General features: G+C 32.9%; 2 protein-coding genes across 2 annotated transcripts; both read right to left on the bottom strand.

Annotated features, from left to right (window-relative positions):
* Positions 1 to 71: 71 nt before the first annotated feature.
* On the bottom strand, positions 72 to 7020 carry LOC135132831 (monocarboxylate transporter 2-like). The gene is made up of 5 exons (XM_064061043.1): positions 7015 to 7020; positions 1192 to 1486; positions 859 to 1143; positions 461 to 811; positions 72 to 406 (listed from the first exon to the last, which is right to left on the bottom strand). The coding sequence occupies exons 1-5, from the start codon at positions 7018 to 7020 to the stop codon at positions 72 to 74; spliced, it is 1272 nt and encodes a 423-aa protein (XP_063917113.1).
* A 39-nt stretch (positions 7021 to 7059) lies between these two features.
* LOC135132824 (monocarboxylate transporter 2-like) lies at positions 7060 to 13146 on the bottom strand. The gene is made up of 5 exons (XM_064061029.1): positions 13126 to 13146; positions 8179 to 8473; positions 7846 to 8130; positions 7449 to 7796; positions 7060 to 7394 (listed from the first exon to the last, which is right to left on the bottom strand). Exons 1-5 carry the CDS (start codon positions 13144 to 13146, stop codon positions 7060 to 7062), a joined length of 1284 nt encoding a protein of 427 aa, XP_063917099.1.
* Between the last annotated feature and the right edge of the window lie 72 nt (positions 13147 to 13218).

The raw sequence follows: 13218 nt of genomic DNA, 5'->3' as shown, positions 1-13218 counted from the left end.
AATTAGAAGCCAAAAGTTCGCAACAAGCGATTCTCAGACTTCAATTAAAACACCCCATAAACAACAAAACTTTATTCTTTCACTTTAGTCTTATTTCTACCCCTACATTTCACAATAACGGCCTCTGCAGACCACATCAAAATAGTGACCAAAGTGACGCAATTCATAACAACAATACAAACAACATAGCTCCCGGTTGCGTCACGAAGAGCTCCCATGATGGGTCCCCCAACCAAAATACAGATACCATTAGCCAAAGTTTCAATACCTCCAGCAGACGCCAGTTTATCAGCTGACACATGGTCCGGGATAACCAACCACATGTAAACTTTCCGAACGCCTTTAGCGATCCCCCAGGCGAACGCAATCACTAAAAGAACGTAGTAATTTTTGGAGATAAGAAGAGCTAAAATTTTGACTCATCATAGCAAAAAACACTCAAATCGTAGTTGTTAGTTACTGAATCTAACCACTGTAAGAATAGCGAGCGCGTAGACGTACATCAGTCTCGACGGTTTAGTGAAATAGTTGCCTATGTAGGGCCCCACGAAACGAAAAAGCATATCCGAGACGCCCAAAGTCGACAAAAAGGTGGCGATTTCGCCAGTCTTCAACCCAAAGTCGTGAAGAATGAAAGGCATTAAAAGAGTGAAGTTTATCTCGGCGAACGTCGCCAGTGCCAACCCGACTAAAATGTTGTCAAAAACCGGGTCCTTGAGTAAGTCCAAGTCAAAAATTTTGGCAATGTTGGTCAAAATCGTCCCACATAGAGTTTCCCGTTTCTTTTCACACTCCTGACTCTTCTCGTCCGCTTAAATTACCCACCTGATTAAGAGTGACACAAATGACAATAAGTACCCAAAAGTAGCCCCTCCTCCGGGTTGTTTCGCTCCTCCTTCATGTGCCACTGCACCGGCTGGAGCAACGAAGCCGCCACGAACACATGGGTGCAAACACCCCCATAAATCAGCGCCACTTCTTGCGCGCTGTACACCCTCATCAACACCCTAATCAACTGCGGGACCAAAATAGGCCCGAACCCCGCCGCCGTCACCGCGAACCCCATCGCCACACTCCTCTTCTTCTTGAAGTAAAAATTCAAGGCCAGCCTCTGCGTGCTCTCGCTCATTTGCATACCCATTGCTGAAACTCCTCATCGATTAAAAATCCAGGCGAAATATGCGGAAGTACACGAAATGAGCCCATAGGCGACCACGAAAAAAGCGAAACTCGTGCAGAACGACGTCAGCACCATGCATAGAGTGAGCAGCGACGCCGCCACCAGCGCGATCCTCCTGCATCCGTAGACCTTCAGCAGCACCCCGGTTATGGGCCCTATTAGCTTCCCGAAGGCCGCGTTGACGTTGACCACGAGCGTCTCTTGCGTGGCGGTGCATCTCAAGTCGGAGAAGGTGTCCTTGAAGATGAGGCCGAAGCACTGGAGCAGCGAAAGAATGATGAACTGATCTTGAGGTTCTAGATATTTCTATTTGGGAACAATATGAAAGTGCTTTGGAGCTTCTAGTGTCATTTGACAAAATCAGTTTAATCTTAGCAGGTACTAGCCCCGCCCACCCACCCTCTCTTTTCTTAGAGGATATGTCATTGCCAAAATCGGTTTTATCTTAGCAAGCACTGATGACTAACTTTTACAAAAAATGATCAAAATTTAGGAAAATACGAGCTTACTTACCTGTTCAAAATAGCAATTTTAAACAACTTCTCTAGGGTTTACTTGGTTATGCTTTAATGGATTTTTCTTTTGTTGGTTTTGTATTTGTTTGTAATTTATAAATGTCTTATTAAATGTTTTTGGTTTATTTATTAATGAAAATAACAGCTTGTTTTCTTAAAAAACCGAAAACCTGATTGAAAAACTGAAAACCTGAAGAATTGAGAAATCGATAAGTTGAAAAACCTTATATCGAGGAATCGAAGTTGAAAAATTGAAAAATCACGAAACTGAAAGATCCAAAAAATGGAAAAATCGAAATACCGAGAAGTCGAGAAGTCGAGAGATTGAGAAACCGAAGTCGAAAATTTGAAAAATCAAGGAACAGAAATCGAAAAAACGGGAAATTGAAAAATCTCAAAACTGAAATATCCAAAAATGGAAAACTCGAAATATCGACAAGTCCAAAAAACCGAGATGGAAATAGTTACAAAAATTATGCAATTGAAAAAAATTAGAAAGTTGAAAAGTCGGGTTATCGAAAAGACGAATAATTGAGAAATCAAAAAGTCAAAAAGTTGTGAATTCGAAAAATTGCAAAACTGAAATATTGAAAAATCGAAACATTGAGAAATTGAAAAATCAAAACTTCGAAAAATTTAGAAATCAGGAAATAAAAAAGTCAAGAAATCGACAAATGGAAAATTCGAAAGACCGAGAAATCCAAAGAGATCTAGGAAATAATAGAATTTGTCACCAAAGAGAAAAATTAACTTAATGAAAGTTTGTATAAAAGTTTAGAACATTAAAAAAGAATCTTTTATCTTAGCAGGTACTAACCCCGCCCACCCGCCCTCTCTTTTTTAGAGAGTATGTCATTTGCCAAAATCAGTTTTATCTTAAGAAGGTTGAGGAATTTTTACTTCATTTCCATACTGTATTCTAGAATAAGTCTAAGAAATTTATTCTGAAAGAAGAAGAATTTCTATGTCAACGTGAAATTAAATTTATAGAGTTACATATGACGTGATCTCAAAGGAATTCTAGAAGCCTTAAATACGGAAAATAGAAAAGGTAATCAAAGAAGAAAAAAGGTGGTCACCATGTTACTGAAGAACTTCAAGATAGGAAATTGAAAATTGAGAAATCAAACAGTTAAAAAGTTGAAATATCAAGAAACAAAAATTGAAAACAAGAAATTGAAAAATCCAAAACATGAAGAATCGAAAAATTGAAAAATCAATATATCTTTTTTTCCAAAGGTCTATGTCCGTTATCTTTGACGTTTCTCAACATCTATTTCGAGTTTTTCTATTTTTCAATTTCTCGATTTTTAATTTTTGATTTTTCAAAATTTGTAGATTTTTCAATTTTTCGATGTCTCAAGTCAGTTTCCGGATTTTTAATTTTTGGATTTTTGAAAAATGTTTTATTTTCAGTTCTTAATTGCTCAATTTGGTTATTTTTAGATTTTTCAATTTATAGATTTGTCTGTTTCTCAATTTTTTTTTGATTTTCAATTTTAGTTTATTGACTTTTATTTTTTTTACACTTTTTCGTACTGCGCATTTTTGATTGTTCAGATCTTCAGTTTATCGCTTATCAATTTTAAGAGTTTTCAACTTTTGATTTTTCAATTTTTTTCCCTCAATTTTTAGCCTTGCAATATTTCAATTTTTCAAATTTTCGGGGTTTTCAATTTTTCCGTTTTTAATTTTTCATTTTCTCAATATTTAATTCTTCAGTTTTTTGATGTCTCAGTGTTGCAGTTTTTCGTTTTTTCAATTTTGGATTTTTCAGTTTTCCGATACAATCGAAGTCGAAGAATTGAAAAATGGAAAAATTAAAAAGTTGAAAAATCAAGAAACAGGAATGAAAAAACAAGAAAACATGAACAATCGAAAAATTGAAAATCAACATATCAAAGTCGGAAAATTGAAAAACTGAAAAAAATCAAAATTTTGAAAAAAATGGGAAATCCAAAAAACCGAGATATCGGAACGTTGAGAAACTAATAAATCTAAAAAAATGAAAAATGGAAAATTCGAAAAATCGAGGTATCGAAAGAGATCCAACAATCCGGAAATTGAAAAATCAAAAAGTTGAATAGAGAAATCGAAAAGACGAAAAATTGAGGAACCAAAAAAACGAAATGTTGAAAAATTGTAAAATCGAAAAGTCAAAAAATCAAAGAACAGAGAAATTGCAAACTCTAAAAATTGAGGAATCAAAAAATTCAAAAATCGAAAATCAGGGAATAGGAAAATTCAGAAAGTGAAACATTGAAAAATCAAAAAGTAGAAATATCGAATCACGAGAAATTGAAAAACCTTATATCAACAAATCGAAGTTGAAAAATTGAAAGATCAAAAAACCAAAATGGAAAAAACGAGGAATTGAAAAATCACGAAACTGAAATATCAAAAAATTGAGTAATCGAAATCCTGAGGAGTCGAAAAGTCGAGAAATTGAGCAACCAGAAAATCGAGAAGTCTAAAGTGTCGAAAAAAAGTGAAATCGAAAAGCCGAGAAATCGAAAGAATTTTACAAATCTAAAAATTGAGAAATCGAAAAGTCGATAAATTGAGAAATCGAAGTCGAAAATTTGAAAATCAAGGAACGGAAATCGAAAAAACGAGAAATTGAAAAATCGCAAAACTGAAATATCCAAAAATTGAAAACTCGAAATATCGAGAAGTTCAAAAATCGAGAAATCGAAAAATCCAGAAATCGAAAAATGGAAAATTCAAAAAACCGAAATGGAAATAGATCAAGATTGGAAAGTTGAAAAATCGAGAAATGGAAAAGATGAAAAATTGAGAATTCGAAAAGTCAAAACGCCGAGAAATCGAAAAATTGAAAAATCGCAAAACTGAAAATAATCAAATATTGACAAATCGAAACATCCATAAATTGAAAAATCTAAAAATTGAAAAATCAAAAGTTCGAAAAATTTTGAAATCCAAAAATCAAAACGTCAAAATTATAGAATTTGCCACCAAGAAAAAAAATTAACCTAATGAAAGCTTGTATAAAAGTTTAGAGCATTAAAAAAAATGTTGACAATTCTCCAGAAAATAGGAAATCCAAAAAATTGAGATCTCAAAAAATTGAAAAGTCGAAAAATCGGGAAATCGAAAAATTCCGAAATTGAAATATTGAAAAATCAAAAATTGGAAAAATGAAAAATCCATGTCGAAAAATTGAAAGGCAGAAAAATGGAGGAAGCAAAAAGTTGAAAAATCAACAAACAAAATCAAAGAAACGAGAAATTGAAAAATCGAAAACATGAAGAATCGAAAAATTGACAAATAGAAAAACCGAAAAAATCAAAATTTCGAGAAAAATGTGAAATCGAAAAACCGAGATTTCGAAACGTTGAAAAATTGAAGAACTAAAAAAATGAAAAATTGGAAATTCGAAAAATCGAAACATCGAAAGAGATCCAAAAATCGGAAAATTCAAAAATTCCAGAAATCAAAAAGACAAAAAATTGACAAACCGAAAAAATCGAAATGTCCAAAAGCTGTGAAATCGAAAAGTCGAAAAATCGAAGAACAAAGAAATTGAAATTTCTAAAATATGAGGAGTCAAAAAATTGAAAAATCGAAAAATTCAGAAATTGGAACATTAAAAAATCAAAAAGTAGAAAAACGAGAATTTGAAAAAATCCAAAGTGTCGAGAAGAAAAGTGAAATCGAAGCATTTTGAAAAATCTAAAAATTTAGAAATCGAAAAGTCGATAAATTGAGAAATCGAAATCGAAAATTTGAAAAATCAAGAAATAGAAATCGAAAAAACGAGAAATTGAAATAGCAAATCTAAAATCTCCAAAAATTGAAAAATCGGAAAATCTAGAAATGGAAAAATGGAAAGTTCGAAAAACCGGAATGGAAATCGGAAAGTTGACCAATCGAGAAATCGAAAAGAGGTAAAATTGACAAATCGGAAAGTCAAAAAGTCGAGAAATCGAAAAACCGAAATATTGGACATCAGGAAATCAAAACATCGAGAAATCGAAAAATGGAAAATTCAAAAGACCGAGAGATCCAAAGATATCTAGGAAATTATAGAATTTGCCACCAAGGAGAAAATTGACCTAATTTTCTAGAAGATAAGGAAGCGAAATCTAAAAATTCCAAAAGTATATAGAAAAATACAATGCAAGAAAAAAAATGGAAAATTTTCACCATTTTTATTTTATTCTCAGTTTTTATTGCTCTGTTTGGCCATTTTTAGATTTTTCAGTCTTCAGATTTATTCGTTTCTCGATGTTTATTTTTCAATTTTCAATCTTACAGTTTCTCGATTTTTCAATTTTTCAAATTTTGGGTTTCTCAGTTTTTAATTTCTCAGTTTTTCGATGTCTCAGTGTTACAATTTTTTGTTTTTTGAACTTTGGATTTTTCAGTTTTCCGATATCTAATGCATATTTCAATTTTTCAAGATTCTGTTTATTGTTTATTATTCCAATTTTTTTTGTTTCTTCAATTTTACGATTGTGTAATATTTCGATGTTTCTATTTTTAACTTTTCGATTTTTCGATTTCTCAATTTGTAGATTTCCGATTCAAATCTATTCAGTTCTATTCGAAAACAGTTCAGAAAGGTCATGTCAGGGCAAGTTTGGTCAAATCACGTCAGGTCAGGTTATATCATACCAGGTTAGACCAGGTCAGGTCAGGTCTTGACAGGTCACGTTAGATCAAATCAAGTATTGTACTCCCAGTTTAAAGTGGATTTTATGATAGGTCCATAGTGTCGAAGTAGATGATGGGGACAATGGAGTAAATCCCTAGCCATAAATAAGAAAGTGGTCGGTTTCTTGCAGGGCCGTACTTTGGTACTCAACTGATATTGTCCGTCGTGGGGTAATAATGAGGTGATACTGTTTATTCTCTTGTCATAAAAACGACTTTAAACTGGGAGTACAATACATTAAGAATGTTGGAGAAAAATTATTTCAAAAGTAGAAGAATTTTTACTTCAGTTCTACATTGTATTCTAGATGTCTAAGAAGTCTATTCTGATAAAAGAAGAATTTATATTTCCATGAAAAGTAGTAGAATTCAAAGAAATTCTAGAAGTCCTAAATACAGAAAAGTAGAAGAAAGTTAGTCACCATGACTTAAGAATGTTTTAGAAAAATTCTAATATGAGAAAGGACACAAAAACGTCAATTTACCACCAAGGAGAAAGTTTGCATAGAAGTTTAGAACATTCTAAGAGATGTTGACAACTTTCTAGAAGAAAAGGAATCGAAATCGGTAAAAAAAAAAGTTCTAGAACAATCGATGAAAACTGGAGAAAAAGAAAATTAAAGCCAAAAGTTCGCAACAAGCTTGCATCTCAGACTTCAATTAAAACACACCATAAGCAACAACCCTTTATTCTTTCACTTTAGTCTTATTTCTACCCCTACATTTCACAATAACGGCCTCTGCAGACCACATCAAAATAGTGACCAAGGTGACGCAATTCATAACAACAATACAAACAACATAGCTCCCGGTTGCGTCACGAAGAGCTCCCATGATGGGTCCCCCAACCAAAATACAAATACCATTAGCCAAAGTTTCTATACCTCCAGCAGACGCCAGTTTATCAGCTGACACATGGTCCGGAATAACCAACCACATGTAAACTTTCCGAACGCCTTTAGCGATCCCCCAGGCGAACGCAATCACTAAAAGAACGTAGTAATTTTTGGAGATAAGAAGAGCTAAAATTTTGACTCATCATAGCAAAAAACACTCAAATCGTAGTTGTTACTTACTGAATCTAACCACTGTAAGAATAGCGAGCGCGTAGACGTACATCAGTCTCGACGGTTTAGTGAAATAGTTGCCTATGTAGGGCCCCACGAAACGAAAAAGCATATCCGAGACGCCCAAAATCGACAAAAAGGTGGCGATTTCGCCGGTCTTCAACCCAAAATCGTGAAGAATGAAAGGCATTAAAAGGGTAAAGTTTATCTCGGCGAACGTCGCCAGTGCCAATCCGACTAAAATATTGTCAAAAACGGGGTCCTTGAGTAAGTCCAAGTCAAAAATTTTGGCAATGTTGGTCAAAATCGTCCCACATAGCGTTTCCCGTTTCTTTTCACACTCCTGACTCTTCTCGTCTGCTTAAATTAGTACCTGATTAAGAGTGACACAAATGACAATAAGTACCCAAAAGTAGCCCCTCCTCTGGATTGTTTCGCTCCTCCTTCATGTGCCACGTCACCGGCTGGAGCAACGAAGCCGCCACGAACACATGGGTGCAAATACCCCCATAAATCAAAGCCACTTCTTGGGTGCTGTACACCCTCATCAACACCCTAATCAACTGCGGGACCAAAATGGGCCCGAACCCCGCCGCCGTCACCGCGAACCCCATCGCCACACTCCTCTTCTTCTTGAAGTAAAAATTCAAGGCCAGCCTCTGCGTGCTCTCGCTCATTTGCATACCCATCGCTGAAACTCCTCATCGATTAAAAATCCAGGCGAAATATGCGGAAGTACACGAAATGAGCCCATAGGCAACCACGAAAAAAGCGAAACTCCTGCAGAACGACGTCAGCACCATGCCTAGAGTGAGCAGCGACGCCGGCACCAGCGCGATCCTCCTGCAGCCGTAGACCTTCAGCAGCACCCCGGTTATGGGCCCTATTAGCTTCCCTAAGGCCGCGTTGACGTTGACCACGAGCGCCCCTTGCGTGGCGGTGCATCTCAAGTAGGAGAAGGTGTCCTTGAAGATGAGGCCGAAGCACTGGAGCAGCGAAAGAATGATGAACTGATCTTGAGGTTCTAGATATTTCTATTTGGGAACAATATGAAAGTGCTTTGGAGCTTCTAGTGTCATTTGACAAAATCAGTTTAATCTTAGCAGGTACTAGCCCCGCCCACCCACCCTCTCTTTTCTTAGAGGATATGTCATTGCCAAAATCGGTTTTATCTTAGCAAGCACTGATGACTAACTTTTACAAAAAATGATCAAAATTTGGGAAAATACGAGCTTACTTACCTGTTCAAAATAGCAATTTTAAACAACTTCTCTAGGGTTTACTTGGTTTATGCTTTAATGGATTTTTCTTTTGTTGGTTTTGTATTTGTTTGTAATTTATAAATGTCTTATTAAATGTTTTTGGTTTATTTATTAATGAAAATAACAGCTTGTTTTCTTAAAAAACCGAAAACCTGATTAAAAAACTGAAAACCTGAAGAATTGAGAAATCGATAAGTTGAAAAACCTTATATCGAGGAATCGAAGTTGAAAAATTGAAAAATCACGAAACTGAAAGATCCAAAAAATGGAAAAATCGAAATACCGAGAAGTCGAGAAGTCGAGAGATTGAGAAACCGAAGTCGAAAATTTGAAAAATCAAGGAACAGAAATCGAAAAAACGGGAAATTGAAAAATCTCAAAACTGAAATATCCAAAAATGGAAAACTCGAAATATCGACAAGTCCAAAAAACCGAGATGGAAATAGTTACAAAAATTATGCAATTGAAAAAAATTAGAAAGTTGAAAAGTCGGGTTATCGAAAAGACGAATAATTGAGAAATCAAAAAGTCAAAAAGTTGTGAATTCGAAAAATTGCAAAACTGAAATATTGAAAAATCGAAACATTGAGAAATTGAAAAATCAAAACTTCGAAAAATTTAGAAATCAGGAAATAAAAAAGTCAAGAAATCGACAAATGGAAAATTCGAAAGACCGAGAAATCCAAAGAGATCTAGGAAATAATAGAATTTGTCACCAAAGAGAAAAATTAACTTAATGAAAGTTTGTATAAAAGTTTAGAACATTAAAAAAGAATCTTTTATCTTAGCAGGTACTAACCCCGCCCACCCGCCCTCTCTTTTTTAGAGAGTATGTCATTTGCCAAAATCAGTTTTATCTTAAGAAGGTTGAGGAATTTTTACTTCATTTCCATACTGTATTCTAGAATAAGTCTAAGAAATTTATTCTGAAAGAAGAAGAATTTCTATGTCAACGTGAAATTAAATTTATAGAGTTACATATGACGTGATCTCAAAGGAATTCTAGAAGCCTTAAATACGGAAAATAGAAAAGGTAATCAAAGAAGAAAAAAGGTGGTCACCATGTTACTGAAGAACTTCAAGATAGGAAATTGAAAATTGAGAAATCAAACAGTTAAAAAGTTGAAATATCAAGAAACAAAAATTGAAAACAAGAAATTGAAAAATCCAAAACATGAAGAATCGAAAAATTGAAAAATCAATATATCTTTTTTTCCAAAGGTCTATGTCCGTTATCTTTGACGTTTCTCAACATCTATTTCGAGTTTTTCTATTTTTCAATTTCTCGATTTTTAATTTTTGATTTTTCAAAATTTGTAGATTTTTCAATTTTTCGATGTCTCAAGTCAGTTTCCGGATTTTTAATTTTTGGATTTTTGAAAAATGTTTTATTTTCAGTTCTTAATTGCTCAATTTGGTTATTTTTAGATTTTTCAATTTATAGATTTGTCTGTTTCTCAATTTTTTTTTGATTTTCAATTTTAGTTTATTGACTTTTATTTTTTTTACACTTTTTCGTACTGCGCATTTTTGATTGTTCAGATCTTCAGTTTATCGCTTATCAATTTTAAGAGTTTTCAACTTTTGATTTTTCAATTTTTTTCCCTCAATTTTTAGCCTTGCAATATTTCAATTTTTCAAATTTTCGGGGTTTTCAATTTTTCCGTTTTTAATTTTTCATTTTCTCAATATTTAATTCTTCAGTTTTTTGATGTCTCAGTGTTGCAGTTTTTCGTTTTTTCAATTTTGGATTTTTCAGTTTTCCGATACAATCGAAGTCGAAAAAGTGAAAAATGGAAAAATTAAAAAGTTGAAAAATCAAGAAACAGGAATGAAAAAACAAGAAAACATGAACAATCGAAAAATTGAAAATCAACATATCAAAGTCGGAAAATTGAAAAACTGAAAAAAATCAAAATTTTGAAAAAAATGGGAAATCCAAAAAACCGAGATATCGGAACGTTGAGAAACTAATAAATCTAAAAAAATGAAAAATGAAAAATTCGAAAAATCGAGGCATCGAAAGAGATCCAACAATCCGGAAATTGAAAAATCAAAAAGTTGAATAGAGAAATCGAAAAGACGAAAAATCAAAGAACAGAGAAATTGCAAACTCTAAAAATTGAGGAATCAAAAAATTCAAAAATCGAAAATCGGAATAGGAAAATTCAGAAAGTGAAACATTGAAAAATCAAAAAGTAGAAATATCGAATAACGAGAAATTGTAAAACCTTATATCACGAAATCGAAGTTGAAAAATTGAAAGATCAAAAAACAAAAATGGAAAAAGCGAGGAATTGAAAAATCACGAAACTGAAATATCGAAAAATTGAGTAATCGAAATCCCGAGGAGTCGAAAAGTCGAGAAATTGAGAAACCAAAAAATAGAGAAGTCGAAAGTGTCGAAAAAAAGTGAAATCGAAAAGCCGAGAAATCGAAAGAATTTTACAAATCTAAAAATTGAGAAATCTAAAAGTCGATAAATTGAGAAATCGAAGTCGAAAATTTGAAAATCAAGGAACAGAAATCGAAAAAACGAGAAATTGAAAAATCGCAAAACTGGAATATCCAAAAATTGAAAACTCAAAATATTGAGAAGTTCAAAAATCGAGAAATCGGAAAATCCTCCATTTCTGGATGGAAAATTCAAAAAATCGAATTGGAAATAGATCAAGATTGGAAAGTTGAAAAATCGAGAAATGGAAAAGATGAAAAATAGAGAATTCGATAAGTCAAAACGCCGAGAAATCCATAAATTGAAAAATCTAAAAATTGAAAAATGAAAAGTTCGAAAAATTTTGAAATCCGAAAATCAAAATGTCAAAATTATAGAATTTGCCACCAAGGAAAAAAATTATAATATAAGTTTGTATAAAAGTTTAGAGCATTAAAAAAAATGTTGACAGTTCTCTAGAAAATAGGAAATCGAAAAATTGAGATCTCAATGTCGAAAAATCGGGAAATCGTACAACTCAGAAATTGAAAAATTGAAAAATCAAAAAGTGGAAAAATCAAAAATCCATGTCGAAAAATTGAAAAGCAGAAAAATGGAGGTATCAAAAAGTTGAAAATACAAGAAACAAAATCGAAAAAACGAGAAATTGAAAAATCGAAAACATGAAGAATCGAAAAATTGAAAAATAAGTTGACCAAAAGAAAAACCGAAAAAATCAAAATTTCGAGAAAAATGTGAAATCGAAAAACCGAGATATCGAAACGTTGAAAAATTGAAAAATCTAAAAAAATGAAAAACTGTAAATTCAAAAATCGAAACATCGAAAGAGATGATCCAAAAATCGGAAAATTCAAAAATTCAAAAAGTCAAAAATGTCGAAAAGCTGTGAAATCGAAAAATCGAAGAACAGAGAAATTGAAAACTCTTAAAATGAGAAATCAAAAAAATTGAAAAATCGAAAAATTCAGAAATTGGTACACTGAAAAATCAAAAAGTGGAAAAACAAGAAATTGAAAAAATCCAAAGTGTCGTGAAAAAACGTGAAATCGAAAGAATTTGAAAAATCTAAAATTTGAGAAATCGAAAAGTCGATGAATTGAAAAATCGAAGTCGAAAATTTGAAAAATCAAGAAATAGAAATCGAAAAAACGAGAAATCTCCAAAAATTGAAAAATCGGAAAATCTAAAAATGGAAAAATGGAAAATTCGAAAAACCGGGATGAAAATCCGAAAGTTGAACAATCGAGAAATCGAAAAGAGGTAAAATTGAGAATTCGAAAAATCAAAAAGTCGACAAATAGAAAAACCGAAAACGATTGTGTAATATTTCGATGTTTCTATTTTTAATTTTCCAATTTTTAACTTTTCGATTTTTCGATTTCTCAATTTGTAGATTTCCGATTCAAATCTATTCAATTCTATTCCAAAACAGTTCAGGAAGGTCATGTCACTGCAAATTTGGTCAGATTACGTCAGGTCAGGTGATGTCATATCAGATTTGACCGGGTCAGGTCAGGTCTTGACAGGTCACGTAAGATCAAGTCAAGTATTGTACTCCCAGTTTAAAATGGTTTTTATGATAGGTCCATAGTGTCGAAGTTGATGATGGGGACAATGAAGTAAATCCCTAGCCATAAATAAGAAAGTGGTCGGTTTCTTGCAGGGCCGTAATTTGTTACTCAACTGATATTGTCCACTTTAAACTGGGAGTACAATACATTAAGAATGTTGGAGAAAAATTATTTCAAAAGAAGTAGAAGAATTTTTACTTCAGTTCTACATTGTATTCTAGATGTCTAAGAAGTCTATTCTGATAAAAGAAGAATTTATATTTCCATGAAAAGTAGTAGAATTCAAAGAGATTCTAGAAGTCCTAAATACAGAAAAGTAGAAGAAAGTTAATCACCATGACTTAAGAATATTTTAGAAAAATTCTAATATGAGAAAGGACACAATAGCTTTAACTTACCACCAAGGAGAAAGTTTGCATAGAAGTTTAGAACATTCTAAGAGATGTTGACAACTTTCTAGAAGAAAAGGAATCGAAATCGGTAAAAAAAGG

Source organism: Zophobas morio, unplaced genomic scaffold (genome assembly GCF_036711695.1).
Source record: "Zophobas morio isolate AGI-343-1 ecotype UQ-CSIRO unplaced genomic scaffold, CSIRO_AGI_Zmor_V1 ptg000002l, whole genome shotgun sequence".
Classification (NCBI taxonomy): domain Eukaryota; kingdom Metazoa; phylum Arthropoda; class Insecta; order Coleoptera; family Tenebrionidae; genus Zophobas; species Zophobas morio.
The sequence above is the reverse complement of the archived record's forward strand: the minus strand, read 5'-3'. Positions and strand labels throughout refer to the sequence as shown.